Source organism: Poromitra crassiceps (assembly GCF_964638095.1).
Source record: "Poromitra crassiceps genome assembly, chromosome: 9".
NCBI classification, from domain to species: domain Eukaryota; kingdom Metazoa; phylum Chordata; class Actinopteri; order Beryciformes; family Melamphaidae; genus Poromitra; species Poromitra crassiceps.
Genome location: NC_139630.1, coordinates 24215556 through 24234669, shown reverse-complemented (window position 1 = coordinate 24234669; position 19114 = coordinate 24215556). Strand labels below are relative to the sequence as shown.

At 47.3% G+C, this 19114-nt stretch overlaps 1 protein-coding gene across 1 annotated transcript; it reads left to right on the top strand.

Moving 5' to 3' along the window:
* Positions 1–208: 208 nt before the first annotated feature.
* Positions 209–9945, top strand: LOC310782012 (bromo adjacent homology domain-containing 1 protein; the record flags this gene model as incomplete). The annotated part of the gene is made up of 6 exons (XM_083642660.1): positions 209–1985; positions 2654–3018; positions 3560–3719; positions 7973–8052; positions 8699–8790; positions 9756–9945. 6 exons carry the CDS (start codon positions 209–211, stop codon positions 9943–9945), a joined length of 2664 nt encoding a protein of 887 aa, XP_083498786.1.
* Between the last annotated feature and the right edge of the window lie 9169 nt (positions 9946–19114).

The window sequence follows — 19114 nt, the reverse complement described above, 5'->3', positions numbered from 1 at the left end:
AAGTCAATGACTTCCCCATTATGGTTTTTTATCCACTAAATGTGAATGTATTCTTGTTTGACTCTCTATATGCCAACAGTCTATAGAAGCTAGTCTCTACGCCAACGGTCTATAGAAGCTAGTCTCTACGCCAACAGTCTATAGAAGCTAGTCGATACATTTTGACTTGGTTGTCTTCTCTCCTCCAGGCCCCGTGAGGAAGCATGTGATGACTCACGCAAGGCAGAAGGGTTCCCTCAGGCAGAGCCGCAGCACTGAGCGGTGGCCACATGGTGGCAGCAGCGCGGGCGGGGCCTGGCCCGAACGCACGCTGCGATTCGGCAGGACGAGGCGGATAAGCGAGGTGGTCAAACAAGGAAAAGGCGCGGCCAAGAAGATGACCGACCGGAGAGGGAGAAGCTCGCATCAGAACCGAAAGCTGGGCCGCAGGCGCGAGAAGAAACGGGGCCGGAAGTCGTATCCTTTGCGAGGAAGGGCCGGGAGTTCAGACGGGGAGGCGCTTAGCTGCCACGTCATCCTCACCCGATTGGAGGAAGACGGCGAGGAACAGGAGAGCTCTGAAGAAAGTGAGAGGAGCGACGGTCGCCGAAAGCCCTCTCTCAAACGCAAATCCAGCAAAGGCAAAAGTGGGCGACGAGAGACGAAGATAAAACCAAAAAGCAAATCGAAATCAATTAGCCCAAGTCACGACGAAAGCGTGCTCGTCCCAGAACCGCGCAAGCGCAGGCTAGCCTCTCTCAACGCCGAGGCAGTGAACAGTCTGCTTCTGGAGAGAGCCACTGACCAACAGCCGGCATCCAAACAGGCCAGGAGGCAGCAGGGAGAGCCCGCCGGTGGTGGGGGGTCGGTTCCCCCGGATGCAGGTCCAGCCAGGAGTGGGCTTCCTGCGGGTTCTTCTAAGGCCTCGCGGGGCGGCGTCCGTAAAACCTCCACTTCTTCTCGTGAACCGTGCCAAAGCTCCAAGAGGGCGAAGAAGACCAAAGCCAGCCGAGGAGGAGATGCAGGAGGAGGGGGGATGATGAGCCAGGAGAGTCTGGACGCCCCCGCCCCCAGACGACTGGCTGGCCTCAACGCCGCCGCCCTGCTGAAGCTAACCAGCTCCTCCGCTACCAGTAAGCAGAGAGTCAAGGCGTCGCCGACGGCAACCATCACAACAACAGACTGCAAGGCTCCTGCTGCGGCCTCCACCCCCAGACAGGCCTCCAGGGTCAAAGCAGCTAAAGGGCGCGCGCAAAAACACAAGGTGGAGGAGGCTCCTCCTCCCCCCCAGCATGGCGGCTGCACGGCCTGCGAGAACAAGGCGGACTTTGAGCCCAACGTGGAGTGGGAGCCGGGCAACTGCACCCACCGGCTCACCAAACCCGGCTACCAGTCGCGCAGCATGCTAGCGTACCCGCTAAAGCCGGTGAAGGAAGAGCCGGTGGAGACCGAACTGAGCCCGTACTACTGCTGCCCCCCGGAGGGCTCGGTGGAGTACTGCCACCGCCTGGCCTTCTTCCTGGGCCAGCAGGCCTACGCAGACCCGGACGATCAGCCGCTCAACGCGGCCATGGCGCCCGTGAAGCGCGAGTGCCTCGTGACCTCGACCCCGACCCTGACCCACTCGCACCCGCACGCGGCCCTGACCCTCAGCCCCCACCCCTGCCTGTGCACCGCCGACCACTGCTTCTCCAGCTACTACGTCCACATCGCCCACCCCGCACACACTGGAACCACGTCGGCGACCCTGGCCTCGCGACCTCTGAACTTTGCCCCCCCCGCCCTGTGCCCCAATCGCATGTCCGGCTCCAAGCTGCTGGGTCCCCGGGTGAGCCACGCCCCGGGGCTGGCCCACCCCGCCGCCTACTGCGGCTCGGTGGGCTCGCCCTGCTACAGCGAAGCCTGCCGAATCAGCGGCTACGCCTACAGAGCCATGCCTCCCGTCGCCAGCAGGGGGTGCTCTTTCAGCACAGGATGCACCGGTTGCACACACGGCATCAAAACAGGTGAGTGTGGGAAAGGGAAGATCGGTGAAATTAACCCTTTTCAGTGTTTTCTCATCAAATCCAAACACTTACTGGAGGCTGAAGCAGAAGCCTAACCTAACCTCAAGTTCTCTTTATTGCTTCAATCAATTGCCAACATCATCAAATGAATCCAATACTGTTTACACTTGCTAACCACCCACATCAGCATCTCTTATTAGAGGAGTTGGTGGTTGAGCGTTTGGCGCTGTGATACTTCTTTGATACATTTTATACTTTATCATTTCTAACCAAAGATGATGAAGCACGAAACTGTCAGTTTTCCATATCTGTAATTATGGGGGAAAACACTTACCCCAAAATGACACTTGCATACTGATTGCTTACAGAACTTCACACAGACTTGTGTTATTTGTCTGTCTGTCTCGAGCTTGTTTTGTTCAAAAGTGCAGACTTTCTGTTTTTTTTGGCACAAACTCTCAAGAGCCCATCGCCCAGGGATATGAGTTTGATGTGGTTTGATAAGGAGCTTCTCACCTGTATGTTAAATTTCCCATTGAGTTCCATATCATATATAGATTGATGAATAATTAGAACGTTTGATAAAACAGGCACTGTTGTTGCAGTTTGTTCATTTCGAGGTTTCACTTGTATCTTTGATGTGTTTTTCCTCTTCTTTTCTTCTCCAGAGGGTTACTCCTCCCCTCAGGGCGAGCACAGCCCCTCCTCCCTTCTGGTCCCCCCCGCCCTGCCCATCTCCAGCTGCCCTCTCCCCAGCGTGCCCTCCTCCACGCAGGCCAGGCCCCACCTGCTGACCCCGCTGTCTGGGCGAGACCCGCCCCAGGCCAGGTTGAAGCTGGCCAGGGAGTGCCCGCAGAGCACCGAGCCCTCCGCCGCCGGCTCCCTGTCCATGGGCCGTACCCAGCTGACCCAGAAACAGCCCTCGCCCGTGCCGAGCCTCAGCGGCGCCAGACAAAAGCGGGTCAGCCGCCGGCGGGCCACCAACGGCTGGCGGCCTGTCGGCGTGCCCGCGGAGAAGGAGGTCTTCATCGCGGTAGGTTCTGCCCGCGTGAGGGAGCTCGTTTATATACGCGTCTGTCTGTCTGTGTGGGGGTGTAGACTGAAGATGAGCAAGAGACTACAGGGCTTTTGACTGTGTCTCTCTCTCTACCGAGAGCCATTCCCTTTTATAACATTGCCACAGCCACCTGATAATACTCTGCCTGATAATACTCTGCCTGATAATACTCTGCCTGATAATACTCTGCCTGATAATACTCTGCCTGATAATACTCTGCCTGATAATACTCTAATTGTGTTTTTGACCAGATAGCTGTGTTTGTTTGACCGCTTCCTCTCTGTCTTGATAATGAGAGCTATGTCTGACTGTGTGTGTGTGTGTGTGTGTGTGTGTGTCTGACTCTGTGTGTGTGTGTGGGTGGGCGTGTGCGTGTGTGTGTGTGTGTGTGTGTGTGTGTGTGTGTGTCTGACTCTGTGTGTGTGTGTGTGTGTGTGTGGGTGGGTGGGTGGGCGTGCGTGCGCGCGTGTGTGTGTGTGTGTGTGTGTGTGTGTGTGTGTGTGTGTGTGTGTCTCAGGGGGAGGATGAGACAGCTCTGAGGCAGTGCTATGAAGGAGTGGAGAGGGACGGTGAAGTGATACATGTCAGAGACACTGTGCTGCTACGATCTGGCCCCAGGAAGAAATCCCTCCCATATGTTGCCAAGATATCAGCGCTGTGGGAGGACCCCAAAACAGGTAAGGGGGCATGGATGGATGGGTGGGTGGCTGGGTGGCTAGTTGATTTTGGGTGGGTTGGACAAAGGAATAGATCTATACTAACAGTCAAAAGTTTGGACACATTAACCTTTTAGAATAATTGTAAAGACATCAAAATGATTAAATAACATGAAATTATGGAGTGACCAAAAATATGTATGTGTGTATGTGTGTATGCATGTGTGTGTGTATATATATATATATATATGTATATACTGTATATATATACATACTGTGTGTGTGTGTGTGTGTGTGTGTGTGTGTGTATATATATATATATATATATATATATATATATATATATATATATATTAGAGATGCACCGATTGCCATTTTTTTGGCCGATTCCGATTTCCGATTTTTGAATAGTCTGACTTGCCGATACCGATTTTGGCCGATTCCGATTTTCTTTCTAAGAACAATAATTGACGGGTTATATTTTTTGATGTTTTTTTTTTTTTACTTTGCTTTAACACATTCACTGCCAACTAGGGATGTTCATTTTGAAAATTTTCCAAAATCGATAATCGGTGAGAATTAACGATCAATTATCGATTATCGATTTTATTAATACTTAGAAAATTTTCAATATTTTCATTTTTTTTTTTTTTTTTTTTAACAAAATTAATGCCTATGGCAGAAAATACGAAAGACAACGTGTTCTCCTCAATGAACTCTTTATTTCAATGTGTCTCCTCTCCAACACTGCTGTCCCCGGCGCATGCCGGTGTGAATTTCTCATGTTTAAAACAGTTTTGTTGGCACAAAGGCCCATGCCCAGCCAGAAAACTAGAGACTATATGAAGCTCCACCTCACGTTAGTCGGCTGTGCAATGGAGTGGGGCGAGGAGGAACGAATTCCACCCAAACCTAGTCCAAAAAAAAAAAAAAAAAAAAAAAATTTTTTTTTTTAACTCATTGAGTGCCAGCCACTTTTGGAGAACGGACGCTCCCAGTGCCAGAGTTTCAGAGCGTTTTCAGTGATTTCTCGAGGCCCACAGAATATTGTGTGATATTACTATGTAAACACTGAACACGCACAAAGAACGATGAGACTCTATTCTATCATCTGCAAAAAAAAGTTTATTGATCCCATTTTCCGTTCTTTAGTTATGAGCCGGAGAAGATAGCTTGATTCATCCAAAAATAGCAATTTTTTTCTAGAAGCTGAGATAATTGGCCTTTTGTGAAATTAATAATTTCAAGCACATCACTGACTCTGAAGCTAATCTTTTCTAATGTAGTCACACCTCAAAAATAATTTCCTTCAATAAAACAGTTTAGGCCAGGGAATTTTGTTTGGCAGAATAATATTTTTAGCTACAACCAGCAGCGCTGGCCCCTGCGTGCGCTGCTGGTTGCAGCTTCTTGCTGGTTTTGATTTGCTGCTGGTGGGTATCGGATATTCTGGCTTGCGTTTGTCAATCCTGTCCTGCTGCCTGGGTCTGTCTGGGTGTTGCGTGCTGCTCTGCGTGCCCCCCCCCCCCCCCGCCCCGCCCCGCCTCGCCTCAACTGCACACTCCTCCTCCTGTCTGTGGTGGCTCTCTGCTGAGTTTGCTGTGCGCACAGTGAAGGGTGCGGAACAGCCAGGCTTTTTTACAGCGTTCCGCGTGTGTTTGTCACCGGCAACGATGCTTCCAGTTGAGAATAATAACAACTCCACGGTGTGGATGTGCGGATTTGCTGTCGCAACCGACACGGAGCGGCTCAATTGTGGGAGCAGATTGGCTGCTGCAGGCACAGCTGCAGTAACGTGCTTCAGCATATCGATGCATACGGATGCGATGCGATTTCCGTTTCCATAACGACTTCTTCTTTGTTTTTTCCTTGCCTTTCTCTTATGTGGAGAGCACTGTCGCCACCTAAGGGTTCTGTAAAATAGGTTATAGACCTCCAATAGCTACAATAGTTGTACCAGAGATGTATCAGGGATTGATCCACGTCCCACCGTCAAAAAACGCAATTGACGACAACCGTCGTCATTGGCACTCTACGTCAGTATTTGAATTGACGACAGCTGTCGTCATTGGCATTCAATGAGTTAATAATTAAAAAATCGATCCAAATGCCACAGGATCGATTCCAATCCTTAACGATCGATTATCGATTTTCGATAATTGATGAACATCCCTACTGCCAACAGTTTTTTTTTTTACTGTAGGTAGCTTCTGCCAAGTTTTTTTTTGAGGATTCTGGCTCATCTTTCAAGAGCCGAGGATTATTTTCTGTTAGGATTTTGTGAACACAAAATATCTCAAAAGAACTAATAGAATGTGTGCTTTCTCTGTCTAAAAGAGTTAGTTTGTAGAGTTAGTAGTTATGTAGGCATTAGCAGTTGAATACAGCATGGTTTCAGCGTCTGAAAATTTAAGCTGAGATAAATGCCTTTTTGTGAAATTCGATAGAACAGTCACTTTAACCATTTATTTTTGGCATCAGTAAGACGTCAGACATCTAAACAATAGTTTTGAACAGTAATTTCCTCCATAACAGCAGGAAACCCCCCTCTCCTTCAAACTGTTCTCCTCCCTCCGTGGCTGCAGCGGGTGTGTCACAAGCGAGTTTCTGCTGTCTGTGCTGCCTGGCTGCCCCTCGTCGGGCGAGTCTGGATGGGCTCGCTCATTTCTTGGGGTTTCGGTTGAGAGATTTGATGAAGCTTTTGCGATTCTGGGCTTATTTATGCTGCGTGTTTCAAAGTGTGTTGCACCCAGTCTATTTTTGGAACCCCCCACCGTTGTGCGCCACCGTTGTGCGCCAGCGCGAAAGCGTTTTCGCCAAACCATTCTACAGTATGAGAATGGTTTCCTCGCGCTTTCCCCTGCAGTTTTGGCTCGGCTTTTTCTAGTCTGGAGAGCACTGTCGCCACTTAGTGGGTCGGTGGAATGGGTTGTACACGTTCGGTGGCTCCCATATTTTTATAGGAGATGTAAAAGGGTTAGATCCACGTCCCACCTCTCGTCCACGGCAGTCAACCGCTGGTTTCTGCTTGACGAGATATCTCGTCCACGGCAGTGAACGTGTTAATAGAAAATTAACATTCATGTCACATTTCTTATCATTTGCATGAGGTAGGATGATCTCACTCAAAAACATCTCAAAATAAAATGTTCCAGGTTACTGGACAGAGCTTTTCTTTTTTGTGTAAATACAATGAATATAAAACAATTAATTCCAGTATATCCCACAGTTATCATGCATTTACTTTTCCAAAAGAAAAAAGGTGCAACAGAACAGGGGCTTCAGATGGAAAGTAGCCTATGGCTAAATCTGTTACAAAGCATATCTTCGTTTAATGTTTTTTTTTGTATATGTCCCTGCCAAATAAACTAATAAAATAAAATAAATAAACGTCAAAATGTTATCCATGGACAAGGAGTTTATAGCCTATAGGTCTGGAGCCCAGAGACCTTCGAAGCCATGCCCACTCTACAGTTGTGGATTTGGCTGTTATTGAGTAGCCTAGATGAGGAAATGAGTTTGAGTTGACTCAGTTTGAATATCGTAGTTTACACACACAGTCCGTTTTTTTTTATCCGCCATTCGAAAAAAAAACATCTCACACAGAAAACCTTGCACACTGGTCCGATGCGTTTTATTATTATGTTCGTCGTTCTATTCGCAATACGAAACAAAAGTCCTCTCCTGGCTGTATCCACGTTACAACGTGACTGACAGATAGCAGCAGCAGCAGGCAGCGGTGATGTGGACTGCAGCTGGTCGGGGAAGAGGGGTGAGGTGAAGCGAGCCGCTCAGACTGGAGTGGACTCCAACCTACCCGGCCCCTCCGCGGCTCCACACCGACGAAGACATGCTGTGGCATGTGTGTAGTGGCAGCTTTTGTTTTGGCTGCAACTCATCCGTCTCGGTCTCGCTGCTTTTGGGTGCGCGCACATCACTTGAAAATCGGCTCACAGAATCGGCTATTTAGAGTGACCGGCGCAGATCACCGGTCGAGGCCGATCACGTGGAAATCGGCCATTTCCGGTCACGTGCCGTTCGATCGGTGCATCCCTAATATACTGTATATATATTTATATATATATTTATATATATGGTGCATCAACTTTTATATTTGTCCAAAAACAGTTTCAAGGATGTAAGCTTTACATTTAAGCAGTGCATTCAATCACGTGTGTCCAAACCTTTGGGCGAAGAGACATAAGGCACAAATGGCTAACTTGTACCTACATGCGTGTTTGTGTGCTTTGTGTACGTCACTCTGCCCCCCTCAGGAGAGCTGATGATGAGTCTTTTCTGGTACTACCGCCCTGAGCACACGCAGGGAGGCAGAGATGCCAGCACACACTGTGAGGTGAGGAGCTCTGATTGTATATTTTCCCTGTGTTTCTTAATGACCTGTATAATCCAGTCTTTCATCCACACACGTCGGCCTGCAAGACGGCAGCGAGGTCAGACAACGTGCTACCAAACGGCATAGCGTGTGTGCGCGCGCGTCACCTTCCCGCAGGAAGATATTGTAAACAACCGAGTAAACAAAGAAAGGATCGATAAACAAATATTGCAACGAAATGCAGTCATCGCTGCCGGCGACATCATCAGCATCCTTTGGGCAGCAGCCCTGCTGGAGCTGTTGATTCTAGCAGAAATAAGCCAGTTTGGTTAAGCAGCTCCAGGAGAATCACAACGCTAGAAGAAACGATGACATCTCTGCCACCTCTGTCTGGCACAAACAAGGAGCACGCGAGGACGAATGCAATTTCACCGTCGGGAAGTCGACACAATCGAACACCGCTCATTTAGCCAGCGATGACGGATGTCTTTAGCAGAGCGGAGGCTCTCTCTTTGTTTCTCAGCACATAAGCACAATTCTATTGCCCACAAACAATTAAAATGTCATTTGTTTGCGGTCGGATGGCGGCGGTGTTTCCTTGGTGTTTCCCGATTGTGTTTGACGTGACGTCCTGTCACTGTTTTATCCTATCACTGTTTTGTTTCAGAATGAGATTTTCGCCTCTCGGCATCAGGATGAAAACAGTGTGGCCTGCATAGAAGACAGATGCTATGTTCTCCCACTAGCCCAGTACTGTAGGTAAGGACACACACACGCACACCCACACACACACACACGCACTCACACACACACACACACACACACACACACACACACACACACACACACACACACACTCACACACACTCACACACACACACACACTCACACACACACACAAAGACAGACACACACACACACACACACACACACACACGCACTCACACTCACACACGCACGGACCTAACCACTAGTCAGCAGCATTTCTCCTCAAACAATCTGGAGTCTTTCCTTTCAATTAACACCTCATCTCCTCGAGACGTGGAAGCCTGCTCCTCCTGCTCCTCCTACATGTGTGGAAGCCTGCTCCTCCTGCTCCTCCTGCATGTGTGGAAGCCTGCTCCTCCTGCATGTGTGGAAGCCTGCTCCTCCTGCATGTGTGGAAGCCTGCTCCTCCTGCATGCGGTGAAGCCTGCTCCTCCTGCATGTGTGGAAGCCTGCTCCTCCTGCATGTGTGGAAGCCTGCTCCTCCTGCATGTGTGGAAGCCTGCTCCTCCTGCATGCGGTGAAGCCTGCTCCTCCTGCATGTGTGGAAGCCTGCTCCTCCTGCATGTGTGGAAGCCTGCTCCTCCTGCATGTGTGGAAGCCTGCTCCTCCTGCATGTGTGGAAGCCTGCTCCTCCTGCATGTGTGGAAGCCTGCTCCTCCTGCATGCGGTGTCACACGTCGGTACGACACGGCAACTGTCGCCGAGTGCCGGTGGAGACGAGGCTGCGAAGAACGCACTGGTTACAAGTGATTTGTGAGCATCTCTGTTTTCCAGCTCACCCGCTTCATTTGAAGGGAGGTAGCTGCTGAGAGATACCTTTGTAGTGTGCTTGACTTCACCGCAGATAGCAGAGACTCAAGAGTGCCTCCTTTGATTCATCCCGTGTGTGTGCGTGTGTGTGTGTGTGTGTGTGTGTGTGTGTGTGTGTGTGTGTGTCTCTGTGTGTGTCGTGGTAGATTTTGTGCCTTGGTGAAGCGGCGTGCCGAGGGCGCCCCCCCTGGCAGTGCCAGCGTGGTGCCCTGCTGCCCGGACTTCGCCCCCCCCTCCCACCGCTGTGTGCCCACGGACGTCGACCCCGAGCTGGTGTACCTCTGCCGACACGTCTACGACTTCCGCTACGGACGCATCCTGAAGAACCTGCAGTAGGGGGCGCCACACACACTTAATTAATCAACACGTAGCTCCCCCTCCCCCCCCCCCCCCCCTTCTTCCGAGAGGGGGCGGGGTTTGAGGCACGGCAGAGGTTTTGGCAAAGGGGAGGAGCCACGAAGCAAAAAGTGTTGGCGACGCACATCATGAAGCACAGATCCCTTTAGTGGACTAAAGAGAGATTACAATGTGACCTGTGACCAGAGCACCTAATCTATTCCCCCGGTTTGGAGGAGCGAGGAAGGGGGAGACGTTTTTCAGTTGATTCTTCTTCACGGATAGGATTTTGTCAGCTTCGGAGGTTCCCACGGGCGCATCATCATCACCCAGCGTGTGCGTCCGTCCGTCCGTCCGTCCGTCCAGGCTGACGCGGGCGAACAACCCAAGGACCTGCTTTCCCTCAAGCATCTCGGCAGCGCCATGGTGTTTGTTCCATTTGTTGGCCAGCGGCTCAGTCTGCTGCTCAGGTGCTTTTGGGGAAGGGAACACGCTGTAATGTCAGCTCAAAGTTAATGGCGTCGAACCAGCCGGGGTGAAGGAGCAGCTAATGGAGAGTGTCATATGATTTCTCCTGATTTGAATTTGTCTCAGATGTGTGCGTGTGCGTGTGTGTGTGTGTGTGTGTGCGCGTGTGTGTGTGTGTGTGTGTGTGTGTCTGAGAGAGAGAGAGTGTGTTGTCAACGTGGATAAATTTATAAAAATATGGGTATATGTGTGATGGTTATTCAGGATAGGAGGCTTCCAGGCAATCAAACCACACAAGCAGCTCGAGAGGAAGTTGGAGCTCGTCTCTCCCGTGTGCCACACTGACTCTGACAGGAATAGTCTCATCTCAAACCATCCTCTTTGCAACCTGGAATACTGTAACCATGACGGAGCTTTTCACTCACATTTTTTTTTTTTTTTTTTTTTTTTACCAAACTTCCCTAGAGCAACATTTCCTACACTTCTGCTCGGGACTCCACAAGGAGGTGCTAGCAAGCCTGTTTAATTTGTGGATGAACAACACACACATACCAAAAAGCCCGGGTGTGTTTTTTATTAATGAAGCCAGGGTTTCTCGACCAAATTCAATTTCATCTCGAGAGCCAGAGAAAGTAGTTGATGTTGCTCTAGAGAGAGTTGTTCACTGGCGGGTCCCAGCGGAGAGACACTCCAGCGCCCTCTGTTGGCCTATCGAGCGAGGGCTGTTCTTTTATTTTCTTTGTTTTTCCACCTCCGCCGTGCCCTGTGACTTGCCTTATGACTTGCAGGTAGAGCCTTAGGCAGCTAGTCCCATCACATACAGAACGGGCACAACCTAGTCCTCAAAGCAGGAGTTTAAAAGAAACACACGCGTTTAAGTTTTCGTTGCCGACAGACCGACCGACCGACAGATGTGTGACGTGATCACTGGAGACACACATGGCGGCCGGTCAGAGAACCGATCTCACCAAAAAAAAACATTTCTTCTTCTACGCTCTATATGTACGCATCGCCTCATGTTTGGCTCTAGCCGCTCGCCTTGCAAAACCCCTGAAAGCGTTGTGTGCTGCTGGGGAATGTCTGCTCTACCGGTTCTATTTCTACACCTACCCATCTCCGGCTCCTCCTTTGAAGCTCCGCCCCTCCCCCCTCCTAGACACACACCCCACCCCACCCCAAGATAAACCAAAGGATGTCACACAAAGCAGAGTAACTGTCGCCTCCCTTCGCCCCGCCCCCTTCTCCTCAGCACTTCCCCCTCGTTATATTGCACTAATCCATTCCTTAATTAAAACATTGATGATTGTGTTCAACTTTTAATTCCCCCCTCCCAGCGACTATATTCTATTGGAGGGGTGGGGGATACTGTGTATATATATATATATATATATACTGTATATATACACACAGTATCCCCCATATATAATATACAGTATGTATATATATATATATATATATATATATATATATATATATTATATATGGGGGATACTGTGTATATATATATATATATATATACTGTATATATACACACAGTATCCCCCATATATAATATATGTGTATATATATATATATATATATATACACATACACACAGTATCCCCCATATATATGTTTGTGTATATATATATGTATATATATATATATATATATATATATACATACACACACAGTATCCCCCATATATATATATATATATATGGGGGATACTGTGTGTATCGTTCATGTCTGTGTATTTGCTAGAGAATGGATGGAAGCACTCAGGCTGTCATGGCTGCTCTGTCAGTGCGTACCTTTTCTATATGATTTCTTTCACCAGTAGAGGAGAAGGCCGGCGTGTTAGTCTCGTTACCCAATGCACAAGCTGTTATATCCATTGGAATATATTGTTATTAGAGTCATTCCTGTTTGATTTGGGATCAGCTCTGACATACCCATATAAATATACAGTATATATATTTATATATATATATATATATACACTGTCAATGTGATCCAGACGACAAAAGGCGTCTGGATGTAGGCCTGACTCGCTGCGCGGACAAACGTAGCACCATGTTAGTGTGTTTGGATTTGGGGGGTGGGGGGTTGGGGTGTTATGGGGGGGGGGGGGGGGTTGGGGTGTTATGGGGGGGGGGGGTTGGGGTGTCTTTTGATACATTATTGAGATCCGGTTGGTTTCCGACCACAGTCATTCAGCATTGCCTTTTTAACCTGCAAGTGTTTTACCGTCACGTTCAGTCAGAAAAGCAAAGTAGTGTTGGAGTGTGTGTACCTTTAAAAACGAAAAAGAGTACCCGATTGCTTTCCTATAGAGCGAGCGTCCTGTCCTTCGACGTTGGCGACGCCGTCAAAGTTTTGAATCTTCTAAAAGCCGTCTCCCATTTTCTCCATTTGAACAGCGTGATTCACAAGCCGCAAAACAGCAGCTGAAAAACAAGCTGTGGAAATCTTCGGGTTCAAATCAAAACCTGACCATTGGATTATTTATTTCTATTAAATTAAGAATTAAAAGATTCTTCAGAGAAGTAATATATATATAAATATATATTCTCCTACTTTGCAATTTATCCTTATTAAGAATATTTTATTATGTCAATTTCCTAAGATGGCATATGCAATATATTTTTAGAGTTACTATTTTTGAAAAGTGAACGTAAAACAAAGCCAGAAAGAAATAATATTAATTATTTTTTATTTAATTTTGAATGAGTTTTGGATTTAAATCGTGACAATATGAATTGAGATTTGACCAAATAAAAGGATGATTTCGAGGAGAGTTGAACCACTGTGTGACCTACAGAGGCGGAGGAGGGTGTACTGTAGGCGGTGGGAAAACTCCCTTCCAGGCGATTTCTGATGAAGTGTACATATCTGAACCCAAACCCAGGAAGCACCGGGCACTCTTTAGACAAGCAGACAGCCAATGCACAGTGTAGTATTTTTGCAAGATCTGTAATAATTATATTTAAAGTTTAAAAAAATAATATTTAAATGGAGTAAACAAGACGATATATTAAGATTTCAATTTAACTTATTTGGAAATATTGTGTTTAATTGATTTGAGAGAAAAAAAATCCTCTTTCTTTGTGGTCCAGGATAGAAACAATTCCTGTTTATTTGTAACTTATGAGTTTAGAGATGAAAGGATTGAGTGGCGGTTGACAGAGATGTAAATGTTGCTAGTTTGTATTAATGAAGAGACTTGGTATCAGTAAGAGACTTGGTATCAGGGGTGGAGACCAGACCAAAGCACACGCTGGCAGACAGGAGAGCAGAAGTGGCTCTTCACAGAATTGGGTGCCAGAGTTGATCAGTTTGCTCTAAGAGATTGAGCTAAAACAATGTGCATAAAAGACCAATCTGACCCCAGATCTGTGGGAAGAGATGACTTCTAGCTCTCCTGCCATCCTGACTGACCTTAGGTATGACGTTTGGGAGATTGCCATGGCGACGGGGGTCACCTGAGCCTTCATTGATTTGCCCTATTAGTGGAGAGACACTCTACACCTGAGACAGGACGTCCTCTTGGCTCCAGGTGGAAGTCGCCCTCAGGCACTGATCTAGGACCAGTTTTCCCCTTGCCCAAATTCAGACTCCTCCTCATAGAGGCAGTGCTCAAACCTAACCTAAGATCAGGACCTGTTGGCTATTTCTACTTGTCGGGGCCTGGACTTCCCATAAAGTGTCCGGAATTATCCAAGTCATTAACATTGCAAAGTTTTCCTATTGTTCAAAAAAAATTACATGATTTTAAAGTCATTCATTTGTTAATTAAGTTTGCTGAATTGCCTCTCCCGCCATCCAAATCAGTTGGCCACCATTGCCTTTCTCCCAAATGTGCATTGACAGTATTTGACCCCTAGAGGGCAGGGATCCTATGCCTGCAGAACGGACCCATGGCCACGTCCCAGCGCTGTTGACCAGCTTCTTCTCCTCATCTCCTTTCCTTGACTCCTTATCTTATGGCAGTGCTTCTCAAAGTTGGGGTCCGGGGACGCCCAGGGGTCCTTGAGGGGGTTCCCTCCCCCCCCCCCCCAGCCAAAAGAAGGGAATTCTATCCATAAGTAACACAATGACTATTTCGGTCATGGGTTTCATACACTTTCTGTAGTAAAAACATCTCAAAAACTAAAATCTTATCAGATCTTATCCTTGGAAAGAAGGCCTTCTGGAGATCAAGGTGTGCTGCTCCAGAGCGCGGTCGTGACGTTGCCACGGGTCTTCTTCCTGAGCGCCAGCCCGCCCTGAAACAATCATGCGATATATGGACGTTCTTATTGACGTGATCTAATTTCATGGCAGCTTTGACTTGGACACGGTTGCATCCTTCGTTGCCTTGAGCCAGGGACGCAGACCGGCGCTCGGGAGAAGACGGTTTCTGCGTATGTGGGGTTTCCACGGCGACAGGGGGGGTCAAACGCTTCGCAAACTTCTGACCCTTAAATACTGATGCTACCCAGGAAGTGTGTTGACTCCATGAATGAAAACAAAGCACCCAACCAACCCATGAGATTGTGCTTTCTGTGCTCTGTATTGACGCTTATTGTCGACATATATTTTGATATATTTGGGGAAAAACGGGGGATATAAAAAGTTTAGATATTTTTGGAGTAGAGAAACAAATGTGTGTATCAGATTATCGTCACTTTGTCATGCTCTCTGAAAATCTCAGATTTTTCTTTTTGAAGAATTCTATAACATCCCTACTGATTTAATGTTCCATTGAAAGAATATTTATAAATTTTAAGTCCTTTGTGAAGATCCTGTGTGTGGGTTTTTATTTTTGAAATCTTTTCCCCTATACAATTGCTGGAGTGTATTTTAATTTTTAAAGTACAGAAAATGAAAATGGTTTTGTGATGGATGGAGATATAGAGCATTAATGACACTTTTTGGGAGCAGGTTGGTTATAGTGGTTCTCAAACTGTGGGTCAGGTCCCCCCGCGGGGGGTCGTGGGTCATGATGAGATGAGTTATGGGGGAGGGGGGGTGGTGGATCTACTACAGATGTATTATCATGTGTGATTTCTCAGATTTTTCTCAAATCTGTGTTTTTTCCTGGTTGAATACTGACTAGATTTCAGCCTCTCGGCCTCCACCAATGATCCATTGAAGTCATCCATCAAAAGGGAAATCGTTTTTGGGCGTTTTTGGGGTGAACTGTTCAGTGCTCTGCATACAGAGAGCCAAAGTGAACGTCACTTCCTGCTTCAGCACTGTACCAGAGATTTTCATCCGCTATTTATTTGGCCATACACATTTCGGAAAATGCTTATAAAAATAGTTTTACTTGTTCAAACCAAACGGTTCAGATATATTTAGAAACAGGAGAGACCACATAACATTTCACTCGGACCAAAACGTAAATAAATTAGGGTTTAAAGGGGAAAAAAATCGATGTTTTGGTTTTGGTCCGAGTGAAATGTTCTATGGTCTCTCCCGATTCTAAATTTAGCTGAACCGTTTTGGTTTGACCAAGTAAAACTATATATCCCCCCCCCTGTCAGTGCTCATTTTAATTTATTTATCCTGGTTGCTGCTCCACCCTCTGCCAATCTGGGGAGAGCCGAAACTGGCTCCATGCTTCCTCCGAGACATGGGCAGTTAGCCAGCCGCTTCTTTTCACCTGACAGGGGAAGCTTCACCGGTAGGACATAGCACGTGGGAGGATCACGCTATTCCAACGAGTTCCCCTCCCTCTGAACAGGCACGACCAGAGGAGGCACCACATCAGTGACCAGGATATTGCATGTTTTGGTGTGGGGTTCCTATATGAAGGAAACCCCCCAGGGGGCACGGGGAGAACATGCAAACTCCACACAGAAAGGCCCTTTTTGACGACCCCACCCGGGCGGCGGGCGCTCGAGGACATGCGGACGGGCACGCGCTCCTTCAGCGCTCACAGCGTCCCAGGTGGGAATCGAACCCAGGACCTTCTAGCTGTGAGGCGAGAGCGCTTACCACTGCACCGCCATGCCCCCAAGTAAAACTATTTTTATAAGCATTTACTAAATGTTTATGGGAAAATTGCGGAAGAAAATCTCTGGTACAGTGCTGAAGCAGGAAGTGACGTTCACTTTGGCTCTCTATACACCCTGTACACCCTTTTAGGCCAGTAGAACCACTGGCCTAAAAGCGAAAGAGTTGCTGGTTGGATTCCTACCATCATTAGGGCCAGTACTGCTTAAATATCCCATTCCCTGCACAAGGGCGTCTCACTCGGTGTATTCAGTGTATGTAGCAACTTGCTGCAACAAAGTGTATTATTTCTTATCTAGCCAACATGAGGTTAAGTCTGTTATAGTGTGCAAAGGGCAGCTGCTCTCACTGCATGCGATCGACAGGAAGGCAGTCCCCCCCCCCCCCCCCCCCCAGCAAGATGAACTTGAGTCCATCCACTCGTCATGCCACTCAGTCTCCACAGGAGGTCAGTAGTGAGACAGCAGGTGCAGGTCGTGGGTCAGACTCTCTCTGACCTCTACACTGGCGTAGACGGGGCATGCATGGCGGCCATACTGTTCATCTTAATGCTACAGAGGGCACGTTCACTTTCTGTGGTGCTTCCCCCCAGTTCCCCTCTCTTCACATCCTGTTTCTCTCACCTCTCACTCGTTCTCTCTGCTCTGTCCACTCCTGTCCTCTCGCTGTCATCGTCCTCTCTGTCTTCTTCTTTATCCCTGCTCAGACCTTGGGGCATTAGGACCGTCCAGCGCACACACACAAACACAACACACACAAACACACAACCAGTGTTGGGAAAGTTACTGAAAATTGGTAATTAGTTACAGTTACTAGTTACTTCTCTCAAAAGGTAATTTAATTACTTTAAAGTTACCAGTTACTTCAAAGTAATTAGTTACTAGGGAAAGTAACTTTTGCGTTACTTTTAAAAGTCTGCTTCGATTGTTATTAATGCACACATTATGTTAGTGTTGCTGTGCCACAGTGTGGCATTGAACATTCGCTTATTGGGGAGGCTTATAGCCTATCAAGGTCCTTAGCCTCTGGGGCTCTGGCTGCAGCTCTCTCCCCGGACTAGGTCTGAGGATCAGAAACTGGGTAATCCTCTGAAGTTGTCCGTTATTTTCATGTCCTAAAGTAACTAGTAACTAGCCCAGTTACTATTTTAGTAACTGTAACTGAGTTACTGAATTTGAAAAAGTAATTAGTTAGATTACTAGTTACTGAAAAAGGTAGTTAAGTTACAGTAACTAGTTACTCCCAACACTGCACACAACACACACAAACACACACACACACACACACAAACACACAACACACACAAACACACACACACACACAAACACCGGACACTAACAGCTCCCAGTGTCCATTACACAGAGATAAGAGTAGCCAGAGTCGGCTCGGTGTCTCATACATTATAACTACATACTCAGGAAAACATGAAGGAACTGTTAGAGGACAGTTAAGTGGGTTATAATCAGTGTTAGGCAATTTACTGAAAATTGGTAATTAGTTGCAGTCATTTGTCTCAAAGTAATTGAGTTACTTTATAAATGAGTAATCTGTAAATTTTATTATGCGGTCATTTGAAATGACTGCATAATAAAAAAACAATGAGTTACTAGGGAAAGTCAATTTGTGTTACTTTATTAATGCACACACATACTTTTAGTGTTGCTGTGGGACAAGACAACTGTCAAATTTGATCTATCATTGTGATTGTACCCATCATTCACTATGATGAAAAGTAAGTACAGTAGTGGAATAGTAAAACAACAGATAATGCAAGTTACTGAACATTTGAAATGAGTTACGGTTACTAGTTACTTCTCTCAAAAAGTAGATTGACTAGTTGCAATTCAAGGGAAAGATATTATGTAATTTTTTGCTAGTATGATTTCAAATTGACCTCTCTCTGTTTCTCTGACTCTCTCACACAGCTAGGCTACATTCACACCGAGATATTTATTTTTCTCTCTGTCGCTCGATTCAACCCTTTGGAATCGCTCTGTCGCTCTGTTTAAATCGCTCGTCAACAGGCACAATAATTGACGGACATCTGGGGGCTATAACGTTACGCAATGTCATGATATTTGTCCACTACGAGCCACCGTAGTTGTTTACAAGCTAAGCCTATCAACGTGCTCCTAACGCGAGCTCTATACCGGTAGTACAGACTTCACTTCATGTCAGCTCTCAGCCTGTCAATCAGCTGTCAATGCGGTTTGTTGCCACACAATAAACCAGCGGTTTGTTCCAAGCCAGTGTGATCCTTGACTCGCTCTCAACACGGCAGCCAATCAGCGTTGAACAGCGAGCGACTGATGCCAGCGTCATTTCGCTCGAGTTGGGATATTTCATCTCGGGCGACGAGCGAATTTTCGCCCTATCGCTCTATCTCTGTCGCTCGGACGCCCAGCGATTCTTCTCCCGGGCGAATATACGCTCAATCGCTCGTTTGCATTGACTTTGTATGTAAACTCGATGCCAGTGAAAAGCTGTAATAGGTCGGTGTGAACGCAGCAGACAGTACACCTGGGTGAGAGAATAACAGCCTGTGAAGCGAGGGGAGGGGAGTGGGGGGGGGGGGCAACGACAACTGAGATAGGAGACTTTGAATTTATGATTTACGGAAACTAGTGAGGGAGGGGGGGGGGGGGAGGTTTTGGACAGCAATTTAGGAAAGATGGCCCCCGCCATAATGTGTGAGCAGAAAGCTTTGACAGGTCAGCAC